Source organism: Acipenser ruthenus, chromosome 6 (genome assembly GCF_902713425.1).
Source record: "Acipenser ruthenus chromosome 6, fAciRut3.2 maternal haplotype, whole genome shotgun sequence".
Taxonomy (NCBI): Eukaryota; Metazoa; Chordata; class Actinopteri; order Acipenseriformes; family Acipenseridae; genus Acipenser; species Acipenser ruthenus.
Genome location: NC_081194.1, coordinates 13,383,217 through 13,399,154, shown reverse-complemented (window position 1 = coordinate 13,399,154; position 15,938 = coordinate 13,383,217). Strand labels below are relative to the sequence as shown.

Below are 15,938 nucleotides of genomic sequence, written 5' to 3'. Positions count from 1 at the left end.
CCTGGCTGTGTGAAGTTGCCGGTCTTAACTGGGGATTCCAAAGGGAGCACTGCATTGGCTCTGGCTCTCCTGTGGGTCAGGGAGACAAAAGCGACAGGGACTGCTTCTCCTCATCACGCTACAGCAAACCCTGATGGCCAGGTGCCCAGTGAGCTAAAAAGCGGACATCTGCAGGGCTGGCCTTTGTCCTACAGAGTTCGGAAGCTCTCTGACATCCGCTCTCGAGTTCCTGGGTGTAAAAGAGGAAGCTGGCTCGTCGTGGAATCGGAGGTCCACTGAACCTTCAGGTCTCCTGAGCTGTGTGGGGAAATTATTGGACATTCCAAACTGGGGATAAAATCAGGGGGTAAAATAATTGGGCACACAATTTAAAATATATATTTTTTTTGTCATTGGTAAAAAGGACAGTTTGTCTTTTTGTTATTGATTTAAAAAAAAATAATAATAATTGAAAAATATATTTCTTGGTTAAGAGGAAAAGCATTGAGTGGGTCATAATACACCAGAAACTTGATAGTCTTCTATTATGAATAGTATGAAATGAAAACTGTAGTAAAGAGTGACAGGTTAAATACTGGGGGAGTTCTAAGTATGAAAATAGTATTGTAATTCTTTAACCTTTTCTAGTCTGAAAGATTAAAAATATTCTTAAAAACCAATGTCATTTTATACATTATTGTTTAATATGTCACCCTAATTGGAATACTGAAAATATCAAACTTTACTTGCATTCAGTTAAGAAGTAAAACTTAACATTTTCACAGCACCCTGTGATTTATTATGACAACATCTTGTTGAAATATTGAAGTTCCATTGTTAAGACTGTCCAGTTTGCTATCTCAAAATATTTAAAATTCAACACTGGTGTTTTTAAAAAAAATTTTTTTTTTTTTTTTTTTTTTACTTTGAAATGTTTAGGGACAAGTATTAAAACTTGCCACAGCAACTACATTTGTCAAAAGGCTAAAAGGTTACATAAAATAAAGTATGCTTTTTATTTTACCAAGACATTGATAACTAACATTTTGAAGAGATTTGGCATACAGTCAAGTAACATTAATCTATGCTCAGCTGGGAAAACAAACTACAGTTATATTCTACGTAATTCATCATAATGTGTCATTTTCAAAACAAATGATTTTTTTGGTCCTGCTTTGCTTCAGCAGAATTGTTTGTTGTCACAAAAGTTTTGTTTGCACTGAACTATGAATTATCCTGGTCTGTTAGTTTAACACATACATTATTATTAGTTTGAGTTAAGAAAACTGGAGTCACTTGTATAAGGAGTGGAACTTTTATATAATCTGTATCTCCATTGTCGTTTATTGTATTCATGATTTAAAAATGCAAAAATAAAAGACAATGTGTAAAAAGGTCAGATTCAAATGTAAATGTCTTAGGGAATATATGTTTTGTATTCTGTTTGTTTAATCTGCACAGGGCATTCTATTTTATGTCTTTCTTATTCTTGGTATTTTGATTTACAATTTTTCTGGGCTTTGTAAGAGAGACAAATTCAGGGGATAATACCAAAATCCCAGACACAGTTTCCACAAAGATTTAAGATGGATTGTATGTTACTTAACTCTGTATCTCAACATTAAATTAATTTCACTACAAGTAGTATAACAGGGATAACAATAAGGGAGACACGTGAACTCCCGGTGTAACTGACCCAGGTAATCACCTGGGTGGTCATCTCGCCTTATCCTATGGTTATCCCCTAAATATTGACTATTTGACTGTGATGGCAAATAGAATTTTTTTTTTTTTTTTTTTACAGGATTTTCAATTATTGTTTAATCCACTCTAATTACTACTATAGTTCTACATAGACTTGCAATTTTAATGACATTCCATCATTCTCCAATTCTTTAGCCGAGTGAGTAGTTAAAGAAAGCTGAGTTATCTGAAAATGCACTGAATCTGCTCTTGTAACCATCCCAACAAAATATATATATATAGAGAGATATATATATATATATATAATTCAAAACTAGGGATAGAGCTTTGACAAAAATGAAGTTTAATACTGATTTAATAATTATATAATAACTGGCAACGACTAAAAAAAAAAAAAAAAAAACTGTTAACATTTATAGAAATTATGGTGGTAAAAATCTGAATGCATTTCATTCTTTCTTTCTTATAGGAATGCAGACACATATTAGCTAGCCCAGAAGGTTTGTCGGACTTTCCTTAGCTAAGCAGAGATCCTGTCATTGGTAAGGATCTTTACACCCATTTTCTTTTGTAAATCTAATGTATAAGAGGAACTAGTGATACCATAATTTAAAAAAACACACACATTTGCATACCTTATATAGTCTGCACATCTGTTGCATACCACATTACAATACTTTTGCCTTATGGTAAGTAAAGAAAATATTTTTTTAAATGGGCATTGTATGTCTTACTGTGATCTACAACTTATTTGATTTACAGCAATTTAGTTCACCTGATTGACTTTTTGCTCAGTTGTTAGTTGACTAATCATCGCTAAGCATTCTCTGTGAATAAGATCTTGCATCACATCCTGCAATTTGTCTTTCCTGTTGTTGAAACCCTATGATTTATTTTATCCACACTAATCACTTTTAATTGAAATTGGCTATTTTTTTCCTACTCCTTAGTATGGTCTACAGGTCAGTAATTTGAGTGTGTAATAAGCTTTTTTCTATTTATAATGGTTCACTTTAAGTAGGTTTTCTATTTACACGATTGAAGTCTAGACCTGATCTTGAGCAGTTTCACCTATGGGTATCAGTTTAATCTAGATTCATACCTGTATAAGGGCCCCTTTACATAACTGTGCTATGAAAACAGGCCATGACTAGACCCACCTTTCATTCACAAATTTTAAACAAATGATACTTTGCAACAATAGCAACTTATATTAATAGAAGTATTAAAAAACAGCTCACTAACTGTGATCACTTTTGTAAGTCCCTGGTCCTGCGATGAAAACCATACCATTATACTTATTTTTACTTTTTAAATCTAACAACATATGCCTCAATTGTATTTATTCATTTTATTTTGTAAAGATATTAACATCTCTATATCTAAAGAAAGACGTCCTTAACTTGTTCAGTTGTTTGAACACCTACATACTGGCTCCTCAAAAAACGGATGCAGTAATTTGACACTTTAAAAAATATTTCAACAAGGAATGAAAACATAACGTCAGTAATGTGGTATTGGAATTGAATGAATTGAAACCCTACTCCCAAATCACAAGAATGCCTGCTGCACTCATGCACAAGTTTTGTTAACAGGATGTTACTTTTAATCCTTTTGAGATCCCAATTAGGACTTGGTTAAAATATATATTGTTCATTTTAAGGAGTCATGTTTTTTGCTATAATTGAGTTACTGGTTACCCTCCTAGGGAAACACAGGACAGGAATAGCGGGCACAGTAGCCCGTGATTGTTGTGCTCTAGAGAGCACTTTTTTGCGATTCAAAGGCAATGAAGGTGAATGTAGGTGAAATTTAACAACCATGTTTGCAGACCACTCATTTTTTTCTACAATCTTTCTATTAGTGGTACACTGGCATATCACCTTTCACACTGTTACTTATTTATTTTTACAGCAACTTCTATTGCACAATGCAATTAAGTTATGTATGTCAGTGTTGCGCACACAACTGTATAATTAAAAAACTAGAGGAAGAAAAAACATGTACACCATCTCTGCCCCTTATTTTTGTCTTTCACTGAACTGTTGCAAAATTAAGATAGTTAAGTTAGTCAAGCGTTGTAACAAGACTAAAAAAGTCTCGGGATAGCGTGACATTTTACTACTAGTGTACTACAAATGACCCCAGTTGAGTGTCAGTAAAGGAAAACATAACTGGACGTTTGGTATGTTTGTAACTAATTAATTAATTAAGTAGGCGTTGTATTCAATTTGGTTAAAGTAAATTAAGTGATTAATTTTACCGCTACCAAGCTAGAAGAGAGGTTGTTACCCAGGTTCGGTTCACAAGCAAAATAAAACAGAAACACTATGACCTTCATGTTATTGTTGTTCTGTATATGGTGGAAATTAAAATGATACCTACATGCTCGTATCTGAAGTACAATGTAGCTACAGCAGGTACTAAAATTCAGATGATTAAATAAATAAATAAATAAAAACTTTTGTGGTACTAAGACCTTAAAAAAAAAAAAAAAGATAGCTCATGTGACTCTGGCCTCTTGGAACACATCACACGCTCATCTCCACAGGCACATACACTACAGGTACAGTATCCCAAGGCAGATTAAAGCGAAGCAGCAAGAGTTTACAACCAAGTCCCGTTCTCTCAAAACAGAGATGTGCGAACCGGATGCAAATATCAAGGATCCGGTTCCAGTGGGTACTGTTTTTTAATTAAAAAAAAAAAAAAACGGATTATTAAAAAAAAAAAAAAAAAAGAAAAAAAAAACATAAAACAATTTAAATTACCGAATACTTTTAAATTTCTGTAAAAAAAAGTATATTTGAAAAACTATCATTGACATGTTCACACGCACTTAACTAGACTATATATTTGCGTTTTGTTGTACTTGTTTTGGACTGTTCCCGGATGAGTTAGTTTAGTTTGACATACAGACATGTTTTTCTAAATAGTTTGGGAACCAGACTTAAAATACCCGGTTTCCACCCGATTCCAAAAATCTCCTTAAATGCACAGCATTACAAAACCAGCATGGATCAGCCAGCCAGCAACTACCTTCCCTTAGTAACCGGTACATCAGGAAGTGCAACCAATGAGTGGTCTCGGTGTTAAGAGGTTCTGCGACGTAACCCGTCCAACATGGAGTCTAAGAAGGCGTGGTTGACTTTGTAAGAGGAAGTTCATAGAGAAAAAATGATTTAAGTATATATATTTTGAGTACATAGTACTACGGTCAGTGCTAGGCATTCAGTTGTTAAGAAACGTGTCACCCGTTTAAATAAAAAAAAGGCATGCATATCCAGGTTTGGACAAAATATAGCGTTACATTTAATGAGTGTTTTTCTTTATGATGGTGACTTACTATTTTTGCACTGAACCCAGGGTATTTTTTGTCATTAATGTATTAATGTTCAGTTGTTACACGTGTTCTTATTTGCACCTTCGTGAAAAAAGAGTGCAGTTGAGTAACATTTATTAATTTGAGCCAGTGTGTCGCTTTATGTAAGGCTTAATATTCTGACATGTCAAATTGGGCTGTCAACTTTTAATAGTTTGATGCTAACAACACAGGAAAAGTTAACTTTTTAAATTCATTTTCGCATTCGAGCTGTATAGTTTTCTCATCAGATCATTTAAAATGTTACTGTCCATGGTGGTGCACACATATTCCATGCGGTACTGGTTTCCTGCCGCTGTAATGTTAGGCACAGCCCCGGCGTATCTGCTTTCCTGGAGCGTCTTGCGGCTTCTCACCACTGTCCTTCCAGCTAGATTATACCATGGTGTGGACGATCGTGTGTACTCGGTCTACCAGAGCATGGTCCTTTTCTTCTTCGAGAACTACACAGGGGTAGAGGTGAGTCTTCATTCCGACACCACATTGCAGAACTCGGGTATCTGTGGATACTCCTGCTCCACACAGGCTAAACTATTGTATGCCCACTTCCTTTAAATAATTATTATTACGAATTATTTAAATCATTCATAATTGTTGGACTCGAGAGGTCAAGAGTATATGGTTCCAAATGTCATGTCGCATCACCAAACATTCTGACTGTATTCTAGAAATACATAGATTAAAGATTTTTTTTAAAAAAATTTTTTTAAGTGTTTGTATGTTTTTATAGCATTTTGCCCATTGTGGTCTCACAATCTTGAATGCCCAATGACAAGTGGCAATGTTCAAATTCAACAGTAGTTCATTCATTTAAAAACGGAAATAATTACTGTGAATAGAATTATGAGTGGACAACTTTGCCATTTTTAGTATGTAGAGTTCTAGACCCAAATTATACAGTAGGTACACATATCATAATGATTCATGGGTCTATTTGAGTAACACACACGTTTTTCTTTATTAGAGAGTGGAACTGTGCACTTTTTTTTAGCAGTAGAATAGTATAAATACTAAACACCCCTTTTTTGTGTTATGCTAAAAATAATTCTTTGTATAGTAGTGTTGTGGAGAAATAAGTAACCATTTGGATCAGCCTTGTTCTGGTACATGCTTTGCTGAACATTGTGCACCCCTTATTATTATTTGTAGCCCTCCTGAGTTCAATATGGATATAATGGATGAATATAATGGATGAATACCCATAATCCCATATATTTTACAAGGCAGCTTATACAGCTGTTGCATGATGGTATTTTATCAAACATGAACAGACATCTAAACATGGAGACATGGAAGAAATTGAGGTAGACAGGTTTCTGGCATGCTTATGTTTGTACTACAGTACAGTAGCAGGTTTTGGTCTCCAGTTCGAAATTAGTACGTGAAAATTTACAGAACTGCCGATAAACTACCATGATGTAGACCGATGTAGAGGCTGTTGCATTAAACCTTTCAGAAATGTTGTAACATATAACATTATATTTTTCCTTAAAGTGTGGACTTTTCACTGGAACAAATGCATGTTTAATCTGAAGTACTGTAGAGCAAAAACATGACTGCTTGCTGTATGTCTCGCTGGGGGCAAAATAGTGGAGGCAGGCATAGTGTGTATGTTACACTTTGGGGTTTTGCATACAAATAGATGTTTTGTCCAGCTGTTTTGAAAGTTGCTGAGGACCATCTTTTGCACTAAATTATGTAGCATATCATAATCCAGGGGTATATATAATAAAATACTGTATCTAGAGAACCCTTGATCAAATTCTAATGAAACTTACTAAGGAAATTCTCTAGTACATATTATTGAGTGTATTATATTCTGTAGTTCAAATGGAGGCTGTCTATCTTTTTTTTTTTGTTGTTGTTTTACATTTTTGGAGAACTGCTTCTCCAAGGTGTTATTCATATCAGAGTATTGGAGTATGGATAAACACTGTGTCTCTGTCTGTATGTCACAATAACATTTTAAATATAGAGTCCTATTGAGCAACAGGCACAAGAAGCAAACCGATTTTGCACATGCATGTGATTTAACAAACATTTCACACTGTTGGGGTATCGGCGGCATAAGCTCCTGGTGATGTCAGAGCTTTAGGGGAGTGGCCTTATTTTTGGCAACTCGACACAGGTGTTGCATTGCACCTCGGGTCATACTGATAAAGGATCAGCATTTACAAAAAGAAAAATGCGTATTTCATATATTTAAAAAAAAAAATGCAATCAATCTGCAAAAGACTGAACCTGATTCAGAATAAGATTTTGTTCAAAAGGCTGAATGGTCATCAGGAAAAATATTACCAATTATTATGGTGACCACCAGTATTAATACAATGTTCAAAATAATAGTCTGTCATCACTATTTTTATAAAACACATTTTTAGGGTAAAATCAAGACCACAAATCCCATTTAGATGTTGGAAAAGAACGTAATATTACCAGGTGAATTTAAGAACTTTTAAATCCAAGTACCACAAGCACAACACACAAATAGAAACTTACAAGTACCTTGCTTGGGTTGCATTCCTCCGCTCGCTGTCTGGATATGCCATGTAATGTAGTGTGTGGCAATTTTTAAAAACCAGAACATAAAATTAAAATATAATTTCAAAATTATTTTAAATTGACAAGCTTGATGTGTTATGTGGCCTGCATAACTAAGGGGTATTTGCTTCACCTGAACAACAGCTAGACCAACAAAAGTGATACTAGGGTGAAGAGAAAACCCACCAAAATAGTTTTACTGGCAGACAGACTTTTGAACTGACAGTTCGAGTTGGTAGCTTTAATTTTTTAGCATCTTGGTGCTTCTTGTACTAGTTTCATTATACATGTACTGTAGATTCCATTTCTTAAATATCCTACATATGCAATAGTGCCATTTTTATATAACACTGGCTCTATCAAATATGAACTCTGGTAGGTGCCGTATGGAATATATTTGTTAATGGAATGGTTACAAAGAGCATTTGAGTTTAATTCAGTTATATTCATGCAACATTAACATACTTCCCTGTGCTACCAGGAGCACGTTTGTTATTAGATAAAAAAAACAAAAACAAAACCAAAAAAAAACATGCAGTCTTATAAATATTTGAGAAGTAAAAAAATAATGTTTTTGTTTTTGCTTACTTCCAATATAATATTAGTAAGAAATAATGTTTAAGATGGAATGATCTAGTTTAACAAAAGTTTATTGCTATAAGTGATATTATATCTTTGCCTTTGCATGCACTTTTTTCAAAATCTTTGTTTGGCTGTTTCACAGTGCGCAAATCACTTCAAAACGATCATCTGGTCTAGGCAGGGTGATCTATATCTAGGCTTGCTACTTTTCTATTTTAATCGGGAAAGCTCATTAAATGTTTAATTCCAAAAAAAACATTGTTTGACTGAAATAAATGTACACAGGGTAAACGTCTGTAAAATAACTCCCTATGTTTTTATTTTCTTACAAAAAAAGAATATTTACGTGATCTCTAGTTTGTGTAGTTTTTACACTTATGGTCTGTACTGTCTCCGTTCCACTGTGAATGGCTAGTGGTCACTGTCAGTCAACTGTGTGGTCACTTAGTACTGTGGTTTCACTGTCGGTCATTTCACCCTGGTCCGACAGATCTCGTCTGAATCAGCACTAACAGTTTCTCATTCATCTAAAATGACTCAATCATCAAGACCTGTGCACTCTCATTTGCCAGCTATAGTGCTTATCATTCAAAGCTCCTCCTGTGAAATTAGTGGGTTAACATGTAGGTAACGTGTAATAACGTCTATGGTGCAATTACTTTGATTTGAAAATGGGGCACAAGAGGAAGACACTATGAGTATTGTGCAGAATACCCTGACTTTGAGAGGAGAGTTGTCTATCACATTGCGCATGACACCAGTGTTGTGAAAGGAAGTGTCGCAGCGAAAGTATAATTTTATTGCAGGACAAATCTCATTGCGTCCGGTGTGAAAATACCTTTATGGTCTTCAAAAAACACTGCAACACCTGCTAAAGACCAAACACAATTGTAAACTACACAAGGGCAAATACCCAGACTACACTTTCCTTCCATGGAAGGTAAGAATGCTTGCTTCTGTGACTACTAGTGGTCCCATTGTTTGATAATTGGAAACATGCAGAAAAATGATCTCATTCTCATAAAACAGTACAACCTTGAGTTGAAATATTATGAAGTGAAATTTGTATGATGATATGGCTAGTGATTTCCCTGTGGTGTACATTCTTTTACTTCTTCAGTCATCCATAGATTTGTCTGGCCTGTCTATTCATTACAGTAACAAGTTAAAATGCAAAAAAAAGATACTAATTTGCTTCCAATGCAACACATTTCACTATAATAAAGGCAATGGCTGAAACCTTTCTACTTGACCTAGTTTCATGTAAGTTTTTCCTGTGTTAGTTTTCATCTCTTCAATAATAATAATAATAATAATATATCTTTAATTGCAGGTAGTTATTTATGGAGATATACCAAAGAACAAAGAGAATGTGGTCTACCTTTCCAATCATCAGTGTACAGGTTTGTCCTTTTCAAATATATTTATATATGGTACAATAGTTCAGGAATTTAAGAACATATATTTTAATTATATTATTTTCTGTAACTTTCTCATCCAGTTGTAATAGAATTCGGTATGGACATTCCTAAGTTCTTGAATCTGTGAGTTCTAACCTGTGATTGGGTTGGGCTAATGTCCATATCTCCATATCCATTTGTGCAGCACATGTTTAATTAAGCTTTTGCACGGACATTGGCAACCCACATAGTATAAATGCTTAAGGCAAGTAGGCATTGTCATTTAATTTACACTACATTGTTACTTTGCCATATGTTTCACATTTGTTTATTCCATTGTCTGACATTTTGTCATTTTGTATTTTCCTTTTTATTTCATGTTGTTAAATTGCTGTTTAATCAACTGAGAATGGGTAATGGAACATGAAATACATATGTGTTTGCAGGTATTATTTTAGAGTAATGCAAATCACCATAAAAAAAAAAACTTTTGTTTGTTTGTTTTAAAGATAAAAAGCCTAATGCCGAACAAGTAATTTGTTACAAAAACTAAAGGTTATTTGTGTGTTTTTTTCTGCAGTTGACTGGATAATCGCTGACATGCTCGCAATCAGACAGAATGCCCTTGGACACCTGCGATATGTTTTAAAAGATGGATTGAAATGGCTTCCGTTGTATGGATGGTATTTTTCACAGGTATCCAGATCTTTCTTATATAGGTTTGTGCACAAAAATCAGTTCACATGAGAACATCTGAATATTGTTTTTCTGATAAGTTCCACAATATACATACATTTCCAAGTGTTGCATTTGTTCTGAAAAATCACTTTCAGAATTGAGGCAGTATGCTTTCAGAAAACTGTATTTACATGACTTAATATTAGAATTACCTTTCATGACACTGATTTGGTAGAGTTGTGACAGACTAACATAAACTGCATTGTACTATGTAAGTATTTCTATATAGTATTGAAAATAATAGAACTAATAAATGTTTTGTTTTGTAGCATGGAGGTGTTTATGTGAAGCGAAGTGCCAAATTTGATGAACAAGCAATGAGAAACAAACTCATTTCTCAAACAAAAGTAGGAACCCCAGTAAGTACTGTTGTTTTTTGGTCCAGAATTTCTAAATTTAAAGTTTTGTGTTACAGGAAGAAATGCCCTTGCAATTTCGCTTGCAAGTTGAGAGGTTAGTTGTCATTAAAAGAGTATTTTTTTCAATGATTTCAGTGCAGCTTAAGATATGTCACTCTTTAGTATTTTATGATTCTCTTAAAGTACAGTACACGTGGTGTCCAGTAGACATTAACTATTTCACTCACACATTGTTTCAACCTCTGGCCACATATCTTTTTCACAAATCTATTTTACTTCATGTTTACAAAACATGCATATGACATTCCCCTGTGGTTATGCCCTGGGGTACCATTTGTGTTTTGTTACTAGTTCTGTAACCATTTTTTTTTTTTTTTTTTTATTGGTGTAAAAGTATACTGTACAAGTTGTACATTAGTCCAATTGTGATCAAGAATTATGTTGCCAGTTGTCTGAAAAACGTATGCTAATGCAAGTTGGAACTTGCTTGAGGTTGCATGTAAAGTGTAATACAGTGGTAAATTGTTCACAAATGCGCATCTGTCAACAAAACAAATCTAAATTATAAAGGACATTTTAAGATTGCCAATTTTATATTCACAAAATCCCATGATCATTTTCTATTTGAGAGAAGTATTTGTTGCCAAGTGACTTTTTCCCATGACTCTGAGCAGCATAGCTGAATGACAGAGTTGCTAGTACTCTAGTACATTCTGCTAGATTGCAGCCTTGTGTTTTTGGTCTTCTGGGCTTAGAATTTTATTACCCACTTGACAACACATGATGTATCCCAGTTTCATTATTTCAAAAAAAATATATATATATATGATTGGTAAAATATGAAGGGGCATAGTATTGCACAGAACTGTATTGCTGTGGCTTGTTATCTGGCATTCATTGCCGTTAAGTTCAAAAGGATTATTTTTTGGAATTTAAAACTTTTCTAATGTGCATCACTTAAGAAATGTTTAATGCAGTTAAAATGCATATTTTGATATTCATTTGAACCCTTTTAAATCCTTTCGAAATGATCTTTAGTTTGGATTTCTAAGTAATTATGCTTATGTTTCTAGGGAGATATAATTTCGATAAAGCCTGTGTTACACTTTCAAATAATGGCTGCAGGTTCATAAGGTTCTAATGCATTAGCTGCTACTCTTTTGGTGTTCCACTGTAAATCCTAATGAATTTCTGACCAACTATTACAAAATAATAACAAATGTTATTCAGATGTTCCTCCTTTGCAATCCCATGAAACCTATGCATTTCCAGCCATTATTTTAGTGTTACCAAATGCCTGTAGTAATTTGAGCCTTGAAATATAAAAAAAGGAGTGGGATAAGCATAGTTTTTTTGTTTTTTTTTAAATACCATCTTTGTAAATTACTCATACATCTGTTTATTTTAGTTTAAAATAAGATGTCAATTACATTATCATTATGAATTGTGATGCTTAAGCTTTAACATGTGTCATTTATCTTTTTGTCTTTCTTATTTTTTTTTGCAGATGTATCTTGTCATTTTTCCAGAAGGAACCCGTTACAATCCTGAACTCCAAAAAGTAATTTCTGCTAGTCAAGAGTTTGCCTGTAAAGAAGGTATGGATTTGATTGTATCGTACAAATATTATTTTCATACATTAAAAGTTTCCACTTCAACACTATTACATTTTTTTTGTGCAAGGGGTCTTGGTTGCATTACCTTACTAACACTGGCACGTTTCGTGAACGTAGCATTTTGAACATGTATCTATTTATAAATAAATCTGAATCTCTCTCTTCCTAGTTCTTCTATTGTTACCTTATACTATTATTTATTTCACTGTATGTCTTGAAGGCCAGTAATAGATGTATTTAATAACTGTAATTGTGTATTTTGGTGTCTGATGTTCAGTACATTATACTGCACTGAGCCTTTCTGAAGATGCTAAAGATGCATCAGGTTAACTGATTTCCTTGAAAAAGTTTCTGTTCAAGATGCAGAACACATTAAACCATATTTATTGCTGCAGTAATTTAGGAGTTTCCTGGTAAAAATGTGAACTGTAAATCTGGGCACCAATGTGGTATTTGTAGTTGCGTGCAATGATGCACACAGAAAATTAACAATTGCTTCCTGTTACTTGTTTGCCCAATGACTAATTCATCATGCGGTAATTAAACAAACAAGGCTTCAACCAAGCAAATAAAGTTGCAAGAATAGCTTTTTTGATTGGATAAGGATCGCTTTTGTGCCTGAATCAACGTTAAAATCTTGATATAATATACCAAGTGTGTATGAAGGAATTTCTTTCAAAAGTGCATATTTTTATATTTGCTGAGTAACTTACTGTAGTCAAATTGTGTTTCAAGTTATTTTGTATTTGATACAGTTTCAGCATTCAGTGTTGTTGGAATCAACGGGGATTACAATAAGTGTTCAAGTCTACTTGACAAGTTTATGTTTATTTACTTTGATATTCTTTTTTTTTACCTGAGGAAGCCAAGCAATCTAGTTGAAAATGTTGATCATGAATTGTAGGAACAAAAATAACATTTTTATTTCATTTATATTCACCAAGCTAACCTTTCCAAACAAAATGTCACCCCTAAATTTTGCAGTGGTAAAGCGGTAATACATTAGTACTGTTATACAATAATATGTCTGTCTTATTGGAATAGTGTTGCTGTATAAACCCTCCATGCTCAATGTGTTGGTGACCATGATCTCTGACCTAATATGGCTGCTATGTTGAGGTCATGTGACTGTTTCCTTTGTATGGAGTACACTTTGCATATTCTCCTATTGTTTGGTACATAGCTGTATTTTAGATTTTCTTAGTTCCATTACCGATGTTGTCAGTAAAAATGAATCCTTTCACTGCCACATTTAACCTCTCTCCATCTCAATGATATAGACCACACATGTTAATATGTTGTAGGGTCTTTATTGTTGGTGCAGAGTTCTATTCTATGATTCTCTCAATAAAGTTCTGTTACAGGTGGTGTCCAGTGAACATTTAGTATTTAAGTGCCACATTGTTTTTAACCTTTGGACATATCAATGTTGTAATCTAGGGTTCTGATGGCACTGTTATTACATGCAAAATGGTAGGTTTCACAGTATCAGGAGTTTAAGGTGGACTTTGGTAACAGCGATTTTTAACAATTTTGCTTCCTGTAATTCAGGTGGTTTTGAATTCTAGAGGAAAAAAGGATATGCACACCAAAGCAGACGAGATGCAAGTTCACAAGGCTGAAGCCATAAATCAGTCTAGAGAAATAGAGAACCGCACACTCAATTGCGCTCCAAAATAAATTTGTAAAAACATGTCACCAACATTTCGACAAAGAAATGCCTTTGGCAGGGTGCCTTGAATTCTACAACACAGCACAGCAGCAGTTTAATTACCCTTGAAAACTTTACAAATGCGTTTTAAAGATAATGTTATTTTACTCTGTTTTAACTGGATCAGTCTTTAATATAAAATACAAAATTTAAAACAAACCTATATCTTCAACAAGAAAACATATTTTAGTGTTTGCTGAAGCATTGCAGAGAGAGATCAGAAAAATGCATCATTCTCTCACTGTTTCTCATTAGTGATAAATGCAGCAGTGTATTTGATAAACTTGACTATTCAATATTAAACCTGTACATTAACACTAGTAAACAATTGCTGCATTCACATTTGATTTTTCATGCGCCAAGGTAAGTTAGTTGCCAAGTATATTTAGGCCCCGTCCACACTATGCCTTTAAACCGTATTAGTTGCATTTAAGCCGGCTTAAAAGTGCTAAATACGGTTTGCGTCCACGCTACGCAGCATTTAATACCATACTTGAGAACCGGACTCGAGACCCCCTCAGGAGGTAGTCTCTAGTCCGGTTCTAATTAGATCGCATCAGGTAGTGCAGTTTATCAGAAGTGTGGACGCTGTAATACCAAACTACATTTTTTGTGTATCCTCCAATACACATCAGTGGGCATCAGTGTGGAGTAGTGGTTAGGGCTCTGGACTCCTAACCGGAGGGTTGTGGGTTCAATCCCCTGTGGGGGACACTGCTGCTGTACCCTTGAGCAAGGTACTTTACCTAAATTGCTCCAGTAAAAACTCAACTGTGTAAATGGGTAATGGTATGTAAAAAATAATGTGATATCTTGTAACAATTGTAAGTCGCCCTGGATAAGGGCGTCTGCTAAGAAATAAATAATAATAATAATAATAATAATATCCCCAAATGCTTTGTGCTATGTTTGGCGAAATACTCAGAGCAGGCGCCCGAAGAACTTGCTATCAGTGTACACTCCACACTAGGTATTCATTTTTATGCTTCAAAAATCTTTCAGGACATCTCTGTTAAACTAGTGGGGAAAATCGTATTTTTCTTGAATCGTATTTTGTCATACTTGTACTTGCTAGAACCAAAGTCATTGTATTTATCTTTTTCTTAACTGTATTATTACTTGTACTGTGATCCTTGAAATGTATTTTTGTTTACGACTGTAAGTCGCCCTGGATAAGGGCGTCTGCTAAGAAATAAATAATAATAATAATAATAATAATAATAATAAATAACAAAAACACAGCGTTAAATTAGGCGACTGCAAAAATGAAATGCGAGTTAAAAGTAGGATCGGGGATGAACAAATTACGTAATTTGTCAGCTCTGTTTGAAATAAAATTAAGAGGACCAGAATTAGGCTCAGGCAAGATATGAAGGTAAAAACAAAGATTGTTTTGTAATTAACAGCTTTTTCTGAGTTTAATTATAAAACAGAATCAGCTCAATTTATGTAAAGGGACTTCACCTGATTAAAAATAAAACCTGAAAACTTCAAGCCCTACTTGTGTGTGTGTGTGTGTGTGTGTGTGTGTGTGCTCGGTTACTTTTCCACAATACTTGTTATATTTCATTTATGCAATATGGACCTCTGTTAATACGGGGCATAACACATTATTTTAAAATAAAATACAGTGCATGGTGGGATACTATCGTATTAATTTCCACGGTTCGTTGCGCTGCTGGGAATTGTAACTGAACTATTCTAATGGTGTGTGGACGAATTAAGCCTGACTAAACATGAAACAGTACTTCAGTGTGGACGCTTTGAGCTGGATTAATTAGAGCGGTTTCGAGTACGGTTCTCGAGATCGGTTATGTAATGTGGACAGGGCCTTAGGCTTGTTGCTACGTGAAGTATGCAAAGTATAAAGTGTCTAATGTAAAGAACCGTTACTGGGATGGCTAAAACACTGCGTAATCAATAAAA

General features: G+C 34.3%; 1 protein-coding gene across 1 annotated transcript in view; it reads left to right on the top strand.

The window, feature by feature from the left end:
• The first annotated feature begins 4,478 nt into the window (after positions 1-4,478).
• LOC117410416 (1-acyl-sn-glycerol-3-phosphate acyltransferase epsilon-like) overlaps positions 4,479-15,938 on the top strand; it is a 29,112-nt gene continuing 17,652 nt past the window's right edge. The window contains exons 1-5 of the mRNA XM_034016938.3: positions 4,479-5,524; positions 9,522-9,591; positions 10,169-10,284; positions 10,596-10,685; positions 12,193-12,283. Of these exons, the coding sequence (XP_033872829.1) occupies positions 5,306-5,524; positions 9,522-9,591; positions 10,169-10,284; positions 10,596-10,685; positions 12,193-12,283 (586 nt within the window). The 5' untranslated portion in view covers positions 4,479-5,305. The remainder of the gene's footprint in view (positions 5,525-9,521; positions 9,592-10,168; positions 10,285-10,595; positions 10,686-12,192; positions 12,284-15,938) is intronic.